Below are 20,947 nucleotides of genomic sequence, written 5' to 3'. Positions count from 1 at the left end.
CTATGTGGCCGGGTGGTCTAAGGTTCTGGACACGGTGCAGGTGTTTTTTCCACGATGTTGCAGAAAAAACAAGGGTTCGAATCCCGCTGATTGAAGAACAAAAGTTTGTGTTAGCAAATTTTAAGATGAAACATTGTTGGACTAAATTTGAGACGAACTATATATAAACTTATAAGATTGTAAGACATCATAGCACAACGTCTTGTTATTTCTGTAAACACGACCTATACGTACTATACATATACCTGACCTCATAGTTAACCTGTATTTTATCGTGGGGGAGTTTGTGTATTGATACAGGATAAGATGTTCTTAATTAATGTACTCGTCGCCATGTCAGAACAAAACAGAAACATATTGATCCTATTAATAATCATAATAACGATAAAACCCATGAGGAGCGGATCAATGGCAAAAAATTGCGGTATTTGCTTCACTGTTAGTACAAAAATAAAATACTCTATAAATTGCATGCGGCCAAAGCGATTTCCTGGATATACCTGCATCAGGAATGCCAAGTATTTGAAAGCCAAAGATATATAATAACCGAAACAATAAAAATTGTTGAAGAGATATATAAGAGACAATAATTGCAAATAGGGCATACAAATATTAGCAAAATTCATGCAAGATCAGTTAAAGAGAGTTGAAACCTCATTCATAAGTAATAATTCGTTGCTAAAGCGAAATTGGCAGTAAATGCTGTGGCAGTATTATTATTGCTCAAGGGGCATTTTTTGCTGCATCAGTAGTATTGTATAAGTGGCAGTGATTCCTGCTGTCGTTTTTCTACAGTAGCATTGATTGATGTAGCAGTACAATTGCCAAAGTGGCAGTAATTGCATGCATGCTGCAGTATAAATGCAAAGTGGCAGTAATTGCTGCTGCAGTATAATTGCCAAAGTGGCAGTAATTGCATGCATGCTGCTGCAGTATAAATGAAAAGTGGCAGTAATTGCTGCTGCAGTATAATTGCCAAAGTGGCAGTAATGTTGCTGCAGTATAATTGCCAAAGTGACAGTAATAACTGCTGCAGTATAATTGCTAAAGTGACAATGACTATAGCAGTATTATTAAGGAGACCAATAACTGTTTTTATCATATCTATAATATTGTCGCATTATATTTGTTTTGTCTATGTATTTGCCATAACCAAAATTGGTTTTTGTCTGTTTTGCAAATAAAGAATTACTTTATTAATAAAGTTGAAATGTATAGTTGTTCAAGTGAAATCGGCTGCTACTCAGCACAACTGATGCTTTCATTTGTAGATAATAATAATTTTTATTTTTTTTCATATAAGTAACATTATACTTGTGACATAAACAAAAGTAACAACAACAATAAAATAACTGAGTTGAACACACACATATCTATATATGTACAAATAAAATTAACTAAGAGTCCCCTGTCCTCAGCTATATCTTTTATTTCTCAACAAACCAAATTACATTGGTATAGAGATTCACACAATAAATATTACATAATGTATATGTACATACATGCAAAAGTTATACGAAAGCAAGAGAGAGTCAAATATCATTAATTACAGTATACATATTAAACTTAATTATATCAAGTACATGAGCTACCCAGGAGAGCCTACATACATATTGACTAGTCTTATAAATTTGCACAAGCTGTTAAGATCAGAAAGATTTTTACTATTCATCATTTCATTAAATTTCAACGAATTTGGTTGATTTGTATAATTTTTTTTTCAATAACTGTTTACGACTATCATTAAATACAGAGCATATAAAAATATAATGAAATTCATCTCTGATATCGCCAGAGTTACAAATTAAGCATTTTCTATTTTCTCTTGCAACATTTTGCCATCTACCAGTCTCAATAGGAAATCTATGATTTCCTGTTCTCAGTCTACATAATGTAATAATATTTCTATCATCTAAATTTTTAAAATAATATTCAAATTCATAGTTTTCTTTATACATACGATAGTTTAAAGCTTTTGGCGATTCTAGCACGTCAGTATGCCATTTCTGTTTAAATTGATCAACAAGATTTTGTTTTACAATAGTATATAGCCATGTATCACTTACAAAATATTGGGTGTCCCATACAAATGACAAACCCGATTCATCAAGAATAGATTTAACATTTTTTAACCAAGTAATATCATTTTTATATTTATACAATGAGTACTTGTATAGAATTGCAGGAAGTTTTTCTTGTTTTCCAGACAATAATTTTGTCCAGTAGTTAATTATACGGAGTTTTATATCAATTTACAAAGGATATCTGCCCAATTCTCCATACATCATAAAATTAGGTGTAGAATTTTTAACCTTTAGTAAAAGTTTGCAGAATTTCGTATGAACCCTTTCTATAACCGAATTATTACCAAAACCCCAGACTTCACTACCATAAATTAAAATAGGTTTTTTAAGACTGTTTAATAAAAGAACCTTTTTTTCTCACTTGGTTAATATTAGAAGGATTTAGTAGGACTGCTAGTTTTTGAGTATCAGATAGATTTGGAAACGTAGGATTATATATTGCCATGTCATTAAAAAGTGTTATACGTATAGAAGAAACGTAATGTTCTTATCATGGAAGCTCGTCATGATTCAGTTGTATAAATCTTTCAGACCTCGGATAGTTATAAATGGAAATTTCTCGCTTTATTGTTATTGAAAAAAAATCTATTGGGATTAAAACTAATTGAAAAAGCTTTGAATTGCTTCAAGATTTCATTAACGGATTTTAAAAGATGCAAAAGATGTGCATACTTCGGTCGTTGTCCTGTGTGTAAATCTCCTCGGAACAATTGTAGCTTGTCCTTGAAATTAACTTCCTTTATTTTGTTCAGGCAACATTGTGTGTATACAGGGATGGAAGCCGTAATTTTGAGGGGGTTTATTTCTTGAAAGGTTATAAAAATTGCCCAGCCGGGTGAGGGGAAATGTTTTTGGCAATCTTATGCTGTTAAATCATATTTTTTCCATTCAAAAGTTTCAACCATCCAGATTCCTCCTCCAAAAAAAACATCCACACCCTAATCCTGAATACACCACTGGTAAATTAGACTAATTAAAAAACAATAAGGCAGCATTCTGTGTAAGTTAAATCTATTTGTTTTAAAAATTATCACAGTTTCAACACCCTCCACCCCCCCCCCCCCCCCCCTTTCCACAAGAAAAAAAAAAACAAAAAAAACAACAACAACAACAACAACAAACAACAAACATCTCCAAGCCGCCATCCCAAACCTGAATCCACCACTGGAAAAATTAAAACTACTTAAAAAAAGATATTCAGGCAGTATTGAGTGTAAGTTAAATCTATTTGAATTCGTCATCGTAACGATCTATACCAGTATTACATCTTTACAGAATCGATGAATAATAATGTAATAACACGGTGAAAGAATTCACGTATGAAATTTATTTTACTATACAAACGCACCCGGAGATCTTTCCTCAGATCATGACGACCTGTAATACGTTATGATTCAGATAATACGTTCTGATGAGTAACGTTCTGTCCATTGATTACTATAAGCTGGCCTCGGGTAGGCTTGGTCGCAGTATGTCAGTCGTTCTACTTACAAGGTTAATCTGTTTGTACCTTTATGGATTAGCTCTCTTTTATTCCAATTTATAAAAGACACTGTTAGGATGGCTAAACCGATCGTTACGTATTTTTCCCTGCCATGTAAAATACTTGTCGTTCTGGACCAAAAGCTGAAAGTGTCGTTACGATTAGCACTGTGGTGTATGAAAACCACATTACTGACTGGGTTAAAATAACACTTTTAAATTACATAAAAGGTAAATTGTCATAATTTACTGTAAAAATACGGTTTCAAATTCAGACAAGATATAAATTCCCCCCTTTTCTACGTTCAAACATCAATACAAATGTATAGGTCATTAAATTCTCTAGAGGTGTTTTATTAATGATACCACGCAGTCGTAATGTTAACCGATTAATTTCCCAGACAATGTAGGAAGTGTGGTAATACTTTGATAGTATTTTAACACCGCCCCACGTCCTGGCGTTAAATATGTACAAACTTGAAGATTGTATATTATAAAGACGATAAATTACAGATACGGTGCTGTAACAGACATTGTGTATAGGTTATGACTAGGGTATTGTCTATTGGTCAATTTGAAAATCTTGAAAAGGTACTACTCTTATGAGATGGGACTATTCATATCACCTTGCATTCTATTTTTATATGACTACTGATCAGTTGTGCTAGCTTGCAATAAGTCTGAAAGGGACCACTGATGTTGGCTTGCATTAAGTCTGAAAGGGACTACCGATGCTGGATTGCGTTAAGTCTGAAAGGGACCACTGATGTTGGCTTGCATTAAGTCTGAAATGGACTACCGATGCTAGCTTGCATTTAGTCGGAAAGGGACCACTGATGTTGGTTTGCATTAAGTCTGAAAGGGACTATCGATGCAAGCTTGCATTAAGTCTGAAAGGGACTACTGATGTTGGCTTGCATTAAGTCTGAAATGGACTACCGATGCTAGCTTGCATTAAGTCTGAAAGCGACCACTGATGTTGGCTTGCATTAAGTCTGAAAGGGACTACCGATGCTAGCTTGCATTAAGTCTGAAAGCGACCACTGATATTGGCTTGCATTAAGTCTGAAAGGGACTACCGATGCTAGCTTGCATTAAGTCTGAAAGCGACCACTGATATTGGCTTGCATTAAGTGTGAAAGGGACTACCGATGCTAGCTTGCATTAAGTCTGAAAGCGACCACTGATGTTGGCTTGCATTAAGTCTGAAAGGGACTACCGATGCTAGCTTGCATTAAGTCTGAAAGAGACCACTGATATTGGCTTGCATTAAGTCTGAAAGGGACTACCGATGCTAGCTTGCATTAAGTCTGAAAGCGACCACTGATATTGGCTTGCATTAACTCTGAAAGGGATTTCTGATGTTAGATTGCATTAACTCTAAAATGGACTTCTAGTTTAGGTTACATTAAGTCTTGAAAAGAACTTCAGATATTAGCTTGCAAAAAGTTTTTAAAGGGACAACTCTTCTTTTTTAATGGACTTATCTGGTGTGACGTGCTTTCATTTAATCAATTACTTATGTTTGTTTATCGTCCAGTAGCAACTATCTCATTATATTATATTAGATAAATCTATACAAATTGCCAATATTATTATAACACAAACTCCCACACTTTTGTAAGTGCTCCAACATTATTAATTCTGCTAATCGATGTGGGATGTTTTTATTGGGATTAATAGGCAATTTACATTGTAGTATATGTATTGATAGTATAATATAAATTAAAAAAGATAATGGTCTCACGAACGATTTTGTTAACGTATAATACGATTCTCATGTTTCCACTGTACCTAGGTTAGTAATTACAATGAAAAATACCAGAATATGTCATGTACGGAATTCTGTTGGAACGAGCAACCACAACAAAACCAAATGATTTGCCAAGTATAACATGGCGAGGATTTGGGCATATATGCACATGCAGGGGCGGATCCAGCCATTTTCAAAAAAAGGGGGGGGGGGGTCCGACCATATATCCCCATTTAAATGCAACCTTCGAACCCCACCCCTGGATTAGCTACTGACATTTATGATTTAAGTTTAAGAGAGCTTTTCTATATATATGACTGACGTTACACAAATACCATTTAATCAATCTCTTAATCTTTTTAATCATTTTTGGGGACTAAAAGACCTATACTATCATTGATTTTTACCATAAATGTACATGTATATTCTGTATATATAATACCTCTATATATGTATTAAATATTAAAAGTCTTGATTCAAACCAGAATAGCCTACTTACACGTGTAGTAATGTAACAGACATATTAAATCAAAGTTTCATATGCATCTGCCTCCCACGCGGTGCTTTAGCATTCCTCTTGGTTATCGACGAGAATGTTGGGTTTATTTTTAGCATGCGTACTTACATTTGAGAGCGTATTAAATATCTATCATTAGAAAGAGATGCTTAAAGTTAAACACTCTATAGCAATTAAATCTTATTTTAGTTGATCTTCGACATTTGCGATTAAGTTTGAATGATTCAACTTTATATAAATACATGTATACATATTCGAAGCATGAGACTTTCTTTGTTCATGGAGCTTATGTTGACTGGTGCATTGAGATTACGTTTTGGCGCTAAAATGAAAATAAAGACGTGTCTGTTTGTGTGCAAATGGAGAAATGGAAGGGATGAAATAGCTGAAAAGTGAAGATGAAATGTTAAAAAGACGTCAAATCATATCATATAGGTCCAAAACCTCATGATTAGCTCTTTTTATTCGCTTTTGATTTGTGAAGTACAACAAATGTACGTGTAGGGATTTTGTGTCAAGTATCTTTAAATATTTTGTGTCAAGTACGTGTTGTGACTTTGTGTTCTGAATTAATACACACTGTCCGTTCATTTCCCCGAAAGAAAGAGCAATAACAATTCAAGGGATTTTTTACTAAGATTTCTATCATTCTAGTTATTGTTTTATCAGCATAAAAATTTTACTTCAAATTATAATGGTAAAATATCGGTCACATCACGACAGTCCTTCTACATAATTATTATGGAACCTTTACCGAACAGATAGGAAACATGGGTTATAATATAGTTCCTGTCATATATGCCGTAGACATATTTAAACTCACAACAAAACTATTGTAAATTTACAGTCAATGTAATTGAACATTATACTATCATAATGAGCTTTTATTTTATAAAAAAAAAAACATTCGACGACATATTTGCTATATATTTAGAATGATTGTTAATGAATAAAATAAGATGTACAAACGTTAACGATCTAGGGGGCATTGTGTTTTCCGGCCTTTGCGTCCGTCCGTCTGTCCATCCGTCCTGTTTCAGGTTAAAGTTTTTGGTCCAATGTAGTTAATGATGAAGTTGGAAGTCCAATCAACTTGACACTTAGTCCACATGTTCCTTTTGATATGATCTTTTTATTTTAATGCCAAATCAGAGGTTTTTTCCCCCTATTTCTCGATACACTAAACATAGAAAATGACAGTGCGAGGTGGGGGGGGGGGGGGGGGGGGGGCATCCGTGTAGAAAGGACACTTTCTTGTTTTTCTAACTTGATATGTGTGGGTTTAGCATATGATACAGATATTATTAGCCTAATGACAACACCATTAAAGCTTATACTTGCAAAGATGCTGAACATAGGGAAATACCCTTACATCTATCTTTCCCTTTCCAACAAAATTCAAAAGTGTTTGTCTTTATGTGGAAATAACAAATATTGGACCACTAATGACCGATCTCCATCAAAGTTGGCGCATTTAGATAAAATAAAACATATACGCTAGATTCGGGGGATAATGTAAATTAGGCTTTGTATACACAGGCACTTGCCTCAGACAAAAAAAAAATCCTATATACCTTAATATAACACGTTTTATATTAAGGTATATATAGGGGGTAATTCTGAGACAAATGTCTGTGTTTGTATATATGTGATAGTACTTTTGCAATACACAATTGCATTATACATATTAAATGTAAAACAATTTTGTGGACATATGTATATGCCATTAATGCACTTAGGACTCACCACAAATTAATGAATAGTTTTGCTCGTAATTAATTATAGTTAGTATATAATTGAATAAGGTACACATGGGGTATACTTTTATATTATATAAAGAAATTCTTTAAATGTCTCGTTGTTTTTCAAAAACCTAAGATCTGATAAAGGATCCTAAAGGTATTTGTGTTTTTTTTAAAGATCATAAACTGTTACTCCGACTTATTATAAGATGATACCAGTATATACATATATTTGTCTACGTGATAAGGTGACCTTTGTTTTGGTCTATGTTTAGCCTATTAATCTTTTCAAAACTCGTTTTAAAATGGGACTTCCCCGCCATTCACATTTCTTCCTTGTATGAGAAGATTTCCGTCATTCAGTGAATGAGGATTTAAAGAATTTTTGGGAAACTTTATTCGGGTCAATTGCATTGGTGGGAAGTAATTGAAAATTAAAAATAGGTTGTGTTTATGTTTTTGTTGCATTTCCTGTTCGAAATTTAGAGATATTTAATAGAATAGAATATAGATATTTCCGTTGAATTGTTTACAAACAAATTTCAGTTCTCTAAATTCCAGGAATTCTGTATTTATATTGTAAATATAATTAGTATCAGTTAAACTGGATCGACGTTCGCCGGATATTGCTGTCTTTCAAAATACCTTCTACATCGACGACACAGAATTCTTCCTGCAAACGAACGCCTTATATCACTTTAATCTGGTACATGAGGCTGGAATTAACATGGGACTAGGGCGCAATTTCTATTTTCCCTCTAAAGAAAACAAGCAGACTATAAACCACTCCTAACTTACTTCAATTGCGGACTGAAAGTAAGCAGAACATGGACTCGCTCTTTTTGGATACGACTTTACATACATATTACTTGATAATTACTGCGACTTTGGAGGAAAACATCGCAGTGAATATTTAACACCTTTTGAATGTGCTAAATCTTTAAATGTTAGACACAAATCAGTGTGTAGAAACCTAGACGAGTACACAGTTCTACTTGGTTTATGTTATACTGTTTAACCCCTTGTTCAATGTTAACTTTATTTCGGTAAAAAGTGAATGAGTTAATCAAATAGTTGACCCATTACCGTTCTCTGGTTTAATTGTCATTAGGTTCGAGTAAATAAGTCAGTTGGCACACAATTCGGGGTCTTTGTGTATTTAAATACAAACTTTAAACATACTTTCGTCTAAGACAAACAAAATCTGTAACGGTTTCCGAGATACGGTTGTACTGACGTCAAACGAAATAAACCGCGTGACAGTAAAGGTCGCTCCTGACTTTACAAAAAATCCAGATGTTGATTACAGATTTCAAATGAAAATGTAAAAAAAAAAAATGACTGAAAAGAAAATGACATTCAACTTTAAAAATGTTTTGTTCTGGGTAACGTAGGCTTTGTTTATTTTTAATAAATATTGATAGTTTTGATATTGATTGATCTTGATCAATATTACGTGTTAATTTGGCACTGATCCAAGTGGGTTAGGAGTGAGGTCAAGAATGTCGATAGCTAAATCAACAATCCTTTATATATTTTTTTAATTAGACAATGGGTTAAAAATTTAAACTGTTCAAGTATAAAAATATGGACCTGGATTTTTGCCAGAATTTAAAAAAAATATCGGTTACTAGATAATTTGTTACCAAAATAGCAAAGCAAACAGTTAAAGTGCAATTGTATAGTTAGTATATATGTTTACAAAAATATCAGCAGCAGTGACATCAATAAGATTTATGATAAAACAGTAGGAAAACAAGCGACATTTTAATAAAACAACACTATCAGCAGCAGTATCACCAATACGATTTAATGGTAAAAAAGTAGAAAACAATCAACATCTTTATAAAACACCCGACTAACTGATGAAGTAACAGCAAACCGATAGATGGTTAGATTAATGATTACATAAAACGTCCAGTGGCAAATATTACATGAATATCAGGTCGAGACCATGCTTAAGTGATATGCCTGAATTCAGTCGTTGTATATATCTTTACTAACGCTTGTAACTGCAGTACTGAAATCTTATACCGACATACAATATACTGACTGTCCAGACCATATTAGTATTTGGACCATACACGTATGGTCATGACCATATATGCGTAAACCCTTATTTTCCGAAAATACGCGTATAGTTGGACCAAAAAACGACAAAAGTTGTTCACCGAATTCCTTTATCTTCTTATAGTGTATATGTTATCTTCCTTTCGCTAGAATCATTTTAGAGCCTTTTATCTTGTCGATTTTGTCGAAGTAAAACAACGGACGTTTTGGGCATGAGCCTTTTCCTGTCTAATTTCTAAGAAATATTTTGCTTAGTTTATTATATTAGAAACACAAATTTTCTAATCTCAACTTATTTTCCTATTCATACAATTTTTCTGTTATTTTCAGATCGTCTAAATAGTGACAAGAATACAATAAATAACTAAAAACAATTTAAAATATTTCAGAAATTTTAATTTAATGAAAACATTTAAAAAAAAAAAAGGTCAATTACCAAAGTTCCTTTCAGTTGTGCAATTTACCTCTATTGTTTAACAGTTCATTTAGATATTTCTTGAAGTTATTTTCATAGGTCGACATATTGTATTTAGTACATATGTACGGACACATTGATAATGACCATGTATAAATAAGTTTTACTTGCATGTAAAATTCATCTTTTTTTCAATGATTATGTAATAAAGACTACAATATGATTAAGTACAGTAACAAATCATGTTTAGAAACTCTTAATTTATTGGACACCCTTTTTCGTTCATTGTGTTAATTTTAACATACGCGTATGGTCAAACCATACGAGTTTCATATGTACTCGTGTATGCATGGTCATGATTGCTCTATAACTATAAACATATAGAACTTAAATTGTTATATGAGTGTCGATATAAGCAGCTTCGTTTTGCACACACAATTTTTTGTTATAAGCGCAGCTGTTTTATCAGAGTTCCTGCCAACATATTTGACACAAAAAATCGGTTAAATTTTATAACAAGAGGAAGGTATATAGCTCTTGTAATTGGTATTGTTGACAAACAAATAGTTGCGCATGATAATATATCTTGTAAGTTAATGTTTCCTGATCTTCTCGACCACATCCTTATTGACAAGAGCCGTTTTACGTCAGTTATATCAAGTAATCCTTGTACACGAGTAGACCGGATGAACAAAAACAAATCGGATTATTATTGAATTAGGTCAGCGGGTTGTTTTGGCGGTAAAATATAGTAGATGTAATACACCTTTGAGCAGTAAATGTAAAGTTGTTTGTTTGTTTGATATGTTGTATATATTCCTACTTATTATGTTGACCTATGGTTTGCTTGATTTCTATTGTCTGTTGGTTTGCTGTTGGTTTTACATATTGCATATCTATCTGTCTACTATGATGACATTAAGCTACCCTGCTTCTTTTGTCTTCGGGTTGCTGTTGGTTTTACATATTGTATATCTATCTGTCTACTATGATGACCTTAAGCTACCCTGCTTCTTTTGTCTTCGGGTTGCTGTTGGTTTTACATATTGTATATCTATCTGTCTACTATAATGACCTCAAGCTACCCTGCTTCTTTTGTCTTCGGGTTGCTGTTGGTTTTACATATTGTATATCTATCTGTCTACTATGATGACCTTAAGCTACCCTGCTTCTTTTGTCTTCGGGTTGCTGTTAGTTTTACATAATGTATATCTATCTGTCTACTATGATGACCTCAAGCTACCCTGCTTCTTTTGTCTTCGGGTTGCTGTTTGTTTTACATATTGTATATCTATCTGTCTACTATGATGACCTCAAGCTACCCTGCTTCTTTTGTCTTCGGGTTGCTGTTTGTTTTACATATTGTATAGCTATCTGTCTACTATGATGACCTCTGACTGTCTTGCTTTCTCTTGTATTCGTCAATCTGGATCAGACTACCTGAAAGCAAGAATCTAGACAATACTATCTCAAAGCATGAATCTGTATCAGACTGTCTTTAAGCATAAATCTGGATCAGTCTATCTCAAAGCATGAATCTGGATCAGACTATATTTTAGCATCAACTGGACCAGACTATCTCAAAGTATGAATCTGGATCAGACTATCTCAAAGCATGAATCTGGATCAGGCTATCTCAAATCATGAATCTTCATCAGACTATATTTTAGCATGAATCTAGACAAGACTATCTCAAAGCATGAATCTTGATCAGACTGTATGAAAGAATGAATCTGTATCAGACTACCTTTAAGCATGAATCTAGACACGACTATCTCAAAGCATGAATCTGAATCAGACTATCTAAAAGAATGAATCTGGATCAGTCTATCTCAAAGCATGAATCTGGATCAGACTATTTCAAAACATAAATCTGGATCAGACTGTCTTTAAGCATGAATCTGGATCAGTCTATCTCAAAGCATAAATCTGGATCAGACTGTATGAAATAATGAATCTGTATCAGACTACCTTTAAGCATGAATCTAGACAATACTATCTCAAAGCATGAATCTGTATCAGACTGTCTTTAAGCATAAATCTGGATCAGTCTATCTCAAAGCATGAATCTGGATCAGACTATATTTTAGCATGAACTGGACCAGACTATCTCAAATCATGAATCTGTATCAAACTATATTTTAGCATGAATCTAGACAAGACTATCTCAAAGCATGAATCTGGACCAGACTATCTCTATGCATGAATCTGTATCAGACTATCTCAAAGCATGAAATTAGATCAGATTATTTAAAAGCATAAATCTGGATCAGACTATATGAAAGAATGAATCTGTATCAGACTACAAGCCAGGTGTCCCAAGTCAGGAGACTCTGGCCTTTGTTAGTCTTGTATTATTTTAATTTTAGTTTCTTGTGTACAATTTGAAATTAGTATGGCGTTCATTATCACTGAACTAGTATATATGTGTTTAGGGGCCAGCTGAAGGACGCCTCCGGGTGCGGAAATTTCTCTCTACATTGAAGACCTGTTTGTGACCTTCTGCTGTTGTTTTTTCTATCGTCGGGTTGTTGTCTCTTTGACACATTCCCCATTTCCATTCTCAATTTTACCATTAAGCATGAATATAGACAAGACTATCTCTAAGCATGAATCTGAATCAGACTATCTCAAAGCATGAATCTGGATAAGGCTATCTCAAAGCATGAATCTGGACCAGACTATCTCTAAGCATGAATCTGGACCAGACTATCTCAAAGCATGAATTTGGACCAGACTATCTCAAAGCATGAATCTGGACCAGACTATCTCTAAGCATGTTTCTGGACCAGACTATCTCAAAGCATGAATCTGGACCAGACTATCTCAAAGCATGAATCTGGACCAGACTATCTCAAAGCATGAATCTGGACCAGACTATCTCAAAGCATGAATTTGGACCAGACTATCTCAAAGCATGAATTTGGACCAGACTATCTCAAATCATGAATCTGTATCAAACTTTATTTTAGCATGAATCTAGACAAGACTATCTCAAAGCATGAATCTGGACCAGACTATCTCTAAGCATGTTTCTGGATCAGACTATCTCTAAGCATGAATCTGTATCAGACTATATTTTAGCATGAATCTAGACACGACTATCTCTAAGCATGAATCTGGATCAGACTATTTCAAAGCATGAATCTGGATCAGACTATTTCAAAGCATGAATCTAGATCAGACTATCTGAAAGAATGAATCTGTATCAGACTACCTTTAAGCATGCATAAGTTGTTCTCCGAATTCCTTTATCTTCTTATAGTGTATATGGACCAGACTATCTCAAAGCATGAATCTGGACCAGACTATCTCAAAGCATGAATCTGGACCAGACTATCTCAAAGCATGAATTTGGACCAGACTATCTCAAAGCATGAATCTGGACCAGACTATCTCTAAGCATGTTTATGGATCAGACTATCTCTAAGCATGAATCTGTATCAGACTATACTTTAGCATGAATCTAGACCAGACTATCTCAAAGCATGAATTTGGACCAGACTATCTCAAAGCATGAATCTGGACCAGACTATCTCTAAGCATGTTTATGGATCAGACTATCTCTAAGAATGAATCTGTATCAGACTATATTTTAGCATGAATCTAGACAAGACTATCTCTAAACATGAATCTGGATCAGATTATCTCAAAGTATGATTCTGGGTCAGACCATCTCGAAGCAAAAATCTAGATCAGACTCTCTCAAAGCATGAATCTAGATCAGACTATCTGAAAGAATGAATCTGTATCAGACTACCTTTAAGCATGCATCTGGATCAGACTCTTTTCTGAAAGCCGATCACCTTACATACCCTATAATGATGGCCAATGTTGATTACACGTCTACTACTAAGTCCAGACGACGTATATACATAGTAATTATAGTGGAATTATGTTCAGTATAAAATCAATACGTCTATAGCAAGAGAAATATATATCTGTCCCCGAAGGTGTCCCCCTGGGGTAGCCATTAGTCCGGTCAGTTCACGAGGATGTAATGTTTTTTGTTTCAACAGCTTGCTCTTATCTGTATAATAATCTGATGGTAAATTCGATGTAATTTATAATAGTAAATAACGTAGTAATTTGTCATTTTATTTAATGATGGATGTCTGATGATTTTGACGGTTGTCATGGAAACTATTTATTATTCTATCGGAAGAATTTCCCGCCAACACTACATCATAAATTTGACCATTTATGGAATAATCGAACATTCTATAATGCATTGTTCTGCGACGTGACTATTGGATTTTTCGATAGCACTAAGTAAAAGGCAGACAGTGGTTATACTGTCTACAGTTCAGATTTGCATGACGCCTTCCTGGAGTGTTGAAATATAGAGAAGTTGTATATAAGCATGCTAATTCTTTCAATGTTTTGATTAGAAAAAAAATGCTAGAAAAAAATAAATCCTATTGCATCAAGCGAAAACAACAAAACTATAGCTTTTTTTACTTAGTGCCACAAGAACACCACGTCGCAGGCACTATACATAACGCCAAAATTAAAGTAAACCCTATTGGATCAAGCGAAAAGTACAAAACTTTAGCTTTGTTTACTTAGTGCCACAAGAACACCACGTAGTAGGCACTATACATAACGCCACATTAAAGTAAACCCTATTGGATCAAGCGAAAAGAACAAAACTTTAAAACTGTTTTTCATGTTACCTACCAGAGGAGTGGAATAAAACGTTGTCACTTTATGATTTCTTAATACGAGGTTTTGTCATGGTTGACACTAACATAGAATTACATTGACAAGAATTATACATGTGTTACATGAGCGAGGTCAACCGAGTGTCACTGTCCGGACAGTCTTAAAACTATAATTTATGCTGTCACACGAAACTTTTATTTTTCTTTTCTTATGTCGATTTTTTTTACGGTTCAAATGTATACTTCACGACTATAATAATTTACATTCGTATAAACAAATTCATTCAGAAGTGTGCACTAGACATGCGTACACTCAGATGCTGGTACTATAATCAGTGGCGGATCCAGAGGGGGTACCGGGGGTTGAAATCCCCTTTGTTTTGGACGATCAATGCATTTGAATGGGGACATATAGTTGGAACCCCTTTAAAAATGGCTGGATTATCCCCCGACCTAACCCTAAATTAAAAATCTGTAACACCAACTCGCTCCGTGAGATTCCTACATACTAAAAACTAACTTCAGTAATAATCAACTTTGTCAGTAGTGAGAATTGTACAGAATAGAACACAATAAAGCAGCAGAAACAGCCAACTTACTAGGGTAGCGCCCATGTGTCTAAAGCAGCAGTAACAGCCAACTTACTAGGGTAGCGCCCATGTGTCTAAAGCAGCAGTAACAGCCAACTTACTAGGGTAGCGCCCATGTGTCTAAAGCAGCAGTAACAGCCAACTTACTAGGGTAGCGCCCATGTGTCTAAAGCAGCAGTAACAGCCAACTTACTAGGGTAGCTCCCATGTGTCTAAAGCAGCAGTAACAGCCAACTTACTAGGGTAGCTCCCATGTGTCTAAAGCAGCAGTAACAGCCAACTTACTAGGGTAGCTCCCATGTGTCTAAAGCAGCAGTAACAGCCAACTTACTAGGGTAGCGCCCATGTGTCTAAAGCAGCATTAACAGCCAACTTACTAGGGTAGCGCCCATGTGTCTAAAGCAGCATTAACAGCCAACTTACTAGGGTAGCGCCCATGTGTCTAAAGCAGCAGTAACAGCCAACTTACTAGGGTAGCGCCCATGTGTCGAAAGCAGCAGTAACAGCCAACTTACTAGGGTAGCGCCCATGTGTCTAAAGCAGCAGTAACAGCCAACTTACTAGGGTAGCGCCCATGTGTCTAAAGCATCCGTTTTACATAGAACAACATTTAAATCTTTTAGTTCTATATAGTATTCCAACGGCTGCTTATTTTTGGTCCTTTGGACCATTTACATCTTAGAAACCGTAAGACATCTCATAACCACGAGATTTATTAGGAATCTAAACAGTTCAGAGTTATTTTTTCCCCTACAATTCTTTATCTTTTAAAACTTCGCAAACTTAAGATTAACGAAGAAAACCGACGTTCTTATAAAGAAGAACCCGAAGACTGTACCTCCTTTTTTACGATCAATGCAATTGAATGAGGACATATGGTTCCTTTTTCCTGCGTTGGGAAGCCCCTTTTTTAAAAATGGCTGGATAATAGTCGTATACAACGATCCAAAGTTCAATTGTTCATCAAAGGGGGTCTTAAACTTATGAATTCACTATCTGTTGTCTTGAAATTTTATTAATATTCATGTCTAGTTGTTCGACAGAAAAACTTATACAAGATCATTAAAAGTATCCATTCAGTCTCTGAGAGTGTTGGCGATCCAAGACGTTTTACAGGGTGTATTTTGTAACTAAGGTTGCGACACCACCTTAGATGATACATTATGTTCTATTCAGATATTTGTTTTTTTCACGTTTATAAACATTAAGTATCCCTTTGGTATCTTCCTCTCTCTTTTGGCATTCCCAGGTAACGATTATTCCTTGTAGTTAGACATATACATACACGGAAATCAAATCCCTTGGGTTTGTTTTTTTTTCTTTTTTTTCTATGTGCACTTTCATGTTTATAAGTCGCATTACCTTTCTGTACAATCAAGATTGACAGGAAGTATTATAAATTATGATTTTTGTGGTCTATTTCTATGAATCATATTTTTTTTTTGATTTTCCCATCTCAAATTTGTTCATTGTTTGAGTCCAAGTTTTTTCTCTCTAATTTTTTTCATTGTTTGAAAAATTTAGTCGTACAAATCATGGAAGTTTTAATACTCTCAAGTACAAAATAAAGTTGAGTCGTATGTGACCAGATTTATTGCTTTCGTTTTAATATATTTGAATGTGTATGCAATATATGTAATAAACATTACAATTTGAAGATGTAATTATCATATTAATGGTCAAAAGACAAGTAGTTTGTGCCAGTTAGTAACATTTCACGAACAAGTACCCTTCGGCACTTTACAACTAGGTCGTTGGTTATTCCAAGTATGTAATTGACTGTCGATCTCATAAGGTGCATTGTACCGATTCAATATTTTAGTATATGATTTGATTAAGTATTTTTTTACATAGTGTTCAATTTTTTGACAGATCTGAATATCAATGTTTTCTGGATTCTTTTGATTCATAATTTTGTTTTTATTGTCCTGTTCCATGGTAGAATTGTTTTAAGATACCGATTCAGTATTTTAAAGTATATGTATTGGTTTAGTATTTTGTATATACTGTTGAGATTGTTTTGAACAGATCGGTATATCAGTGTTTTCGTGTTTCTTGTGTTTCATAATCTCTTTTATTGTCGATTTTTTTTTATAATAAGTTCTGTTCTAAAACTCCACCAGCAGTAAACAGTTGTCATTTGAATAATAGCATTGTTTAGAATGTGTTCTGTCTATCCCATCATTCAATATCGGACTTCACATTTTTTTTTCAAAAGAGAAACCACCTGTTACAATCCAAACTTCCCAAATTCAAATACCACGTGCATAATCAAACCTTCTCAAAGTCGAATACCAAAATCAAACCTTCTCAAAGTCGAATACCAAAATCAAACCTTCTCAAAGTCGAATACCAAAATCAAAGATTCTCAAAGTCTAATACCATAATAAAAAATTCCCAAAGTTGAATACCAAATTCCATACCAAGTTACTAACAACTGTATTATTTTCTTCTGTTTCGATAACGTTTACTTCATATCACATGTATATCAATTCATTTTCAAGTTTTTTTTGTGTAAAATGAAAATCTGCATCACCAACAATTTCAAGATTTACTTTGTCTTATCATCTCATAGATAATTGTTAAATAACACCATAATAATAACAAACTTCAGAATTATTAAAAATATAATTTAATTTTTTAATCAATAACATGGTTTTAATTGGTGTTTAATGCACCAACAAAACACTTGTACAAAAATGTCATACAATATCAACTCCATTCAATGAATAAATTACAATCATCCGTCATATCTATCACACTTAAATAAATACATTCAAAAACTTTTAACAATATTTAATCACATTGATTTTTAAATACCAATAGCCCCAAATAGTTTTTATTGTTGTCACAAGAATTTGATCGATACACGTTGCCATTGGCAATTCCCTCGCATTCCCAATATGGCGAACACAACCTTCGCGCCTTGATGACGTAGGTAAACAATACGCCTATCAATGAACGGAAAATTTTCTGACATCTTTGAACGGAAATTTTTCTGATGTTTTTTCCAATTTTTACAAAATTAACTAACATTTCCCATAAAAAAATGTTGAAAATTGAAATGTAAGGTTATATCTTACATTATACTAAAAAAATGGCTTGAAAAATTGCTTAATTTAAAAGAAATTCGTCAAACATGACTTTTACTATCGATCGATCGGATTACAATCCTTATCGCTCATGAATATTCAACGACATGAATAATTAGAGCAAATTCGTGGAAAAGATTTAAACATTACGATTTTGAAATAAGAAATTAGCAGGCTTAGAACACAATGTGAAATAACATATTTAAAACAACAACAAAATATTGCATTGAATGGCATAAATTAACGTAAAATTACGATAATGCGATCAATAATTTAACATGTTGGAATAAAAATAAATATTACACACTTACGCAGAAGTTTGAGCACAATTCATTTAATTTTTGGTTAAAATAGTTTGTTCTTCACAAAAAAGCTGCCTACTATTAGCACACAATATAAATCGGCAATTGTTCAGAAACTCATTTCGTTGTGTTAGTATAAACATTGAACACACTAATTAACGGTTTGTCCTTGTTCTTATGTAATTGTTCATGTTTGATGGTTTAAAACATGTTTAAGATAGTTCTTTAATGTTTCTTTTTCATTTTTCAATCATATCGTATTGAAAACACCAACTGATCCGACTTGTTCGTATCACAGCTGTTACACTGTACATGTAACCAGCTCGGCCCACACACTGTTGACATGACCGTCTCCGAATCCATTGGAGGTAGAGAAGTTAGATGGATCTTCTCTCGAGGACTGTTGGGAAAGTCCAAATTGATTATCAAATCCTAAATTGTTAAATGTTCATCAAGATTCTTCACTATTTTCTTGTTCAATGTCATGTCTCTTTATACTAAAGTCAGTAAAACTAATATTCTCACTCATCTCGGAGTCACTTAAACTACTGCAATCATGCGCATAGGAATCAGTATCATCATCAGCATATGCATCCTCGTCTGGAGACTCCTGGATGGGGTCCAAATTAGACATGGCTGAAACGGTCCTTTTTCTTTTTCTCTGTTCTAAAGGTTTTGACTTTCGCTTAGATTTACCACTTTTGCTGCTTTTTCCAGTTTTGTCCTTAAAGAAATTGATGAAAGTACTAAATAGTCCTTGTTTCTTCTCATTTTCGACTTGACTTCTTAAGTCCTTCAGATCAAAACTTTTCCTTTTTGGGCTGCTTAGTCCAATGTTGGGCAATGAATCAGTACTGCCAAGCTTTCCCATCATGTTTTCACACAATACGGGTAAAGATTTTGTTCCATCGGTCTTCACAATGTATGTGAATGTTTTCCCACTTTTATCCTTCAATGTAACTTGGTAAGTTTTCTTCACTTTGTAATTGTCATGTTTTTGCTTTTTCACTGGTATTTGTCTTTTGTGGCCACAGACAAACGGCATATATCCTTTGGTAGCATTAGGAAACATAGCCATGATCAAAATTTGTTATATTACTGTATTAAATCAGGATAAAACAACTAAAAGTTGTAAAATTGATGCGAGGAAATTTTCTCGTGTGAACTACTCTGAACGTCAACAAACACTGAATATAAACACTCGTTACTTTGTTATTTGAATACCGTCTATCCAAACTGGGCCAATAGAACGAAGTTGGCAAATTGTCAATTTCATGTCTGGTTTTTCAAAGTAGACTCGTCCATTAGGGATTACAGGTTTTGTAACATATCATGTTTTATAAAATATCTGATAAACGAAATTGTTTTAAAGACCATTTGAAATGATTTCCATATTATTTAATAATTATCTACTATATTCATAAATTTTTGTAACCAGGATTTGAGGAAAACGCTAATGTTTACATAAAAAGATCGTATTAAAAATCCGCCAACACTCCCCAAATAGTTTAGATGTTGGGTGAATATCGATCTTGGCACAGAGCCAGCTTTTATGTTCGCGCCCTGTTCAGGTCATGTGATCATGATTGACTTCATGTTGTGTTATGTTTACATGTAAGGGATTCATGTTTCGTGAAAATATAGAATAAATACAATACCCCAATGTAAAATTTAGTTGTTTAATGGTACATATGTATATGCATAATCGTATGGTTATAAAATATTTCAATGAAAATATCTAAAAGTTGTGTAATTTGCGACGATTTTAACTTGGCATAACCTATATGTAAATGAATTCACCCTTAAGCGACAACAGTATGAATGGAATGCCATCGTGATAACGATGTGGGACAGCCAATCAAATGCTTTCAATTTCGTAATCTTTACTACGTTTCCACGTTCAATATTTTTGTTTGGCAACAATTGATTCATTTTAAATTTTGTAAACAAAGAAATTTATTGGTTTTTGGCGGGTTTATTCTTGTTTCACATTATCAAGAACAATATTCTTTATAAATGTATTCATAAATGACAATAAATTATTAAATTCCTTTAAAAACATACAGATCTCGGGACGGATATATTTTCAATACACGTGTAATGGAAATAAAAATTTACGAAAAAGCACGAGGTCATAGAAGTACGATTCTTGTTTATTTTAAACGTTAACAATCTTTCTAAATTCAATGATAAAGACTGACTACAATTTAAGAGAGAATAACACATATTTCAAGAT

The 20,947-nt window shown here is 33.8% G+C and overlaps 2 protein-coding genes across 2 annotated transcripts in view; one reads left to right on the top strand and one right to left on the bottom strand.

Annotated features, from left to right (window-relative positions):
* Positions 1-20,947, top strand: part of LOC139502149 (nucleolar complex protein 2 homolog) — a 171,548-nt gene that overhangs the window by 91,946 nt on the left and 58,655 nt on the right. The gene's annotated exons all lie outside the window — the stretch shown is intronic.
* On the bottom strand, positions 17,934-20,524 carry LOC139502151 (uncharacterized). The gene has a single exon (XM_071291529.1). It carries the CDS (start codon positions 19,787-19,789, stop codon positions 19,163-19,165), a length of 627 nt encoding a protein of 208 aa, XP_071147630.1. The 5' UTR covers positions 19,790-20,524; the 3' UTR covers positions 17,934-19,162.

Source organism: Mytilus edulis, chromosome 13, assembly GCF_963676685.1.
Source record: "Mytilus edulis chromosome 13, xbMytEdul2.2, whole genome shotgun sequence".
Lineage (NCBI taxonomy): Eukaryota > Metazoa > Mollusca > Bivalvia > Mytilida > Mytilidae > Mytilus > Mytilus edulis.
Note: the sequence above shows the minus strand (reverse complement) of the source record. Positions and strands in the feature narration are given on the sequence as shown.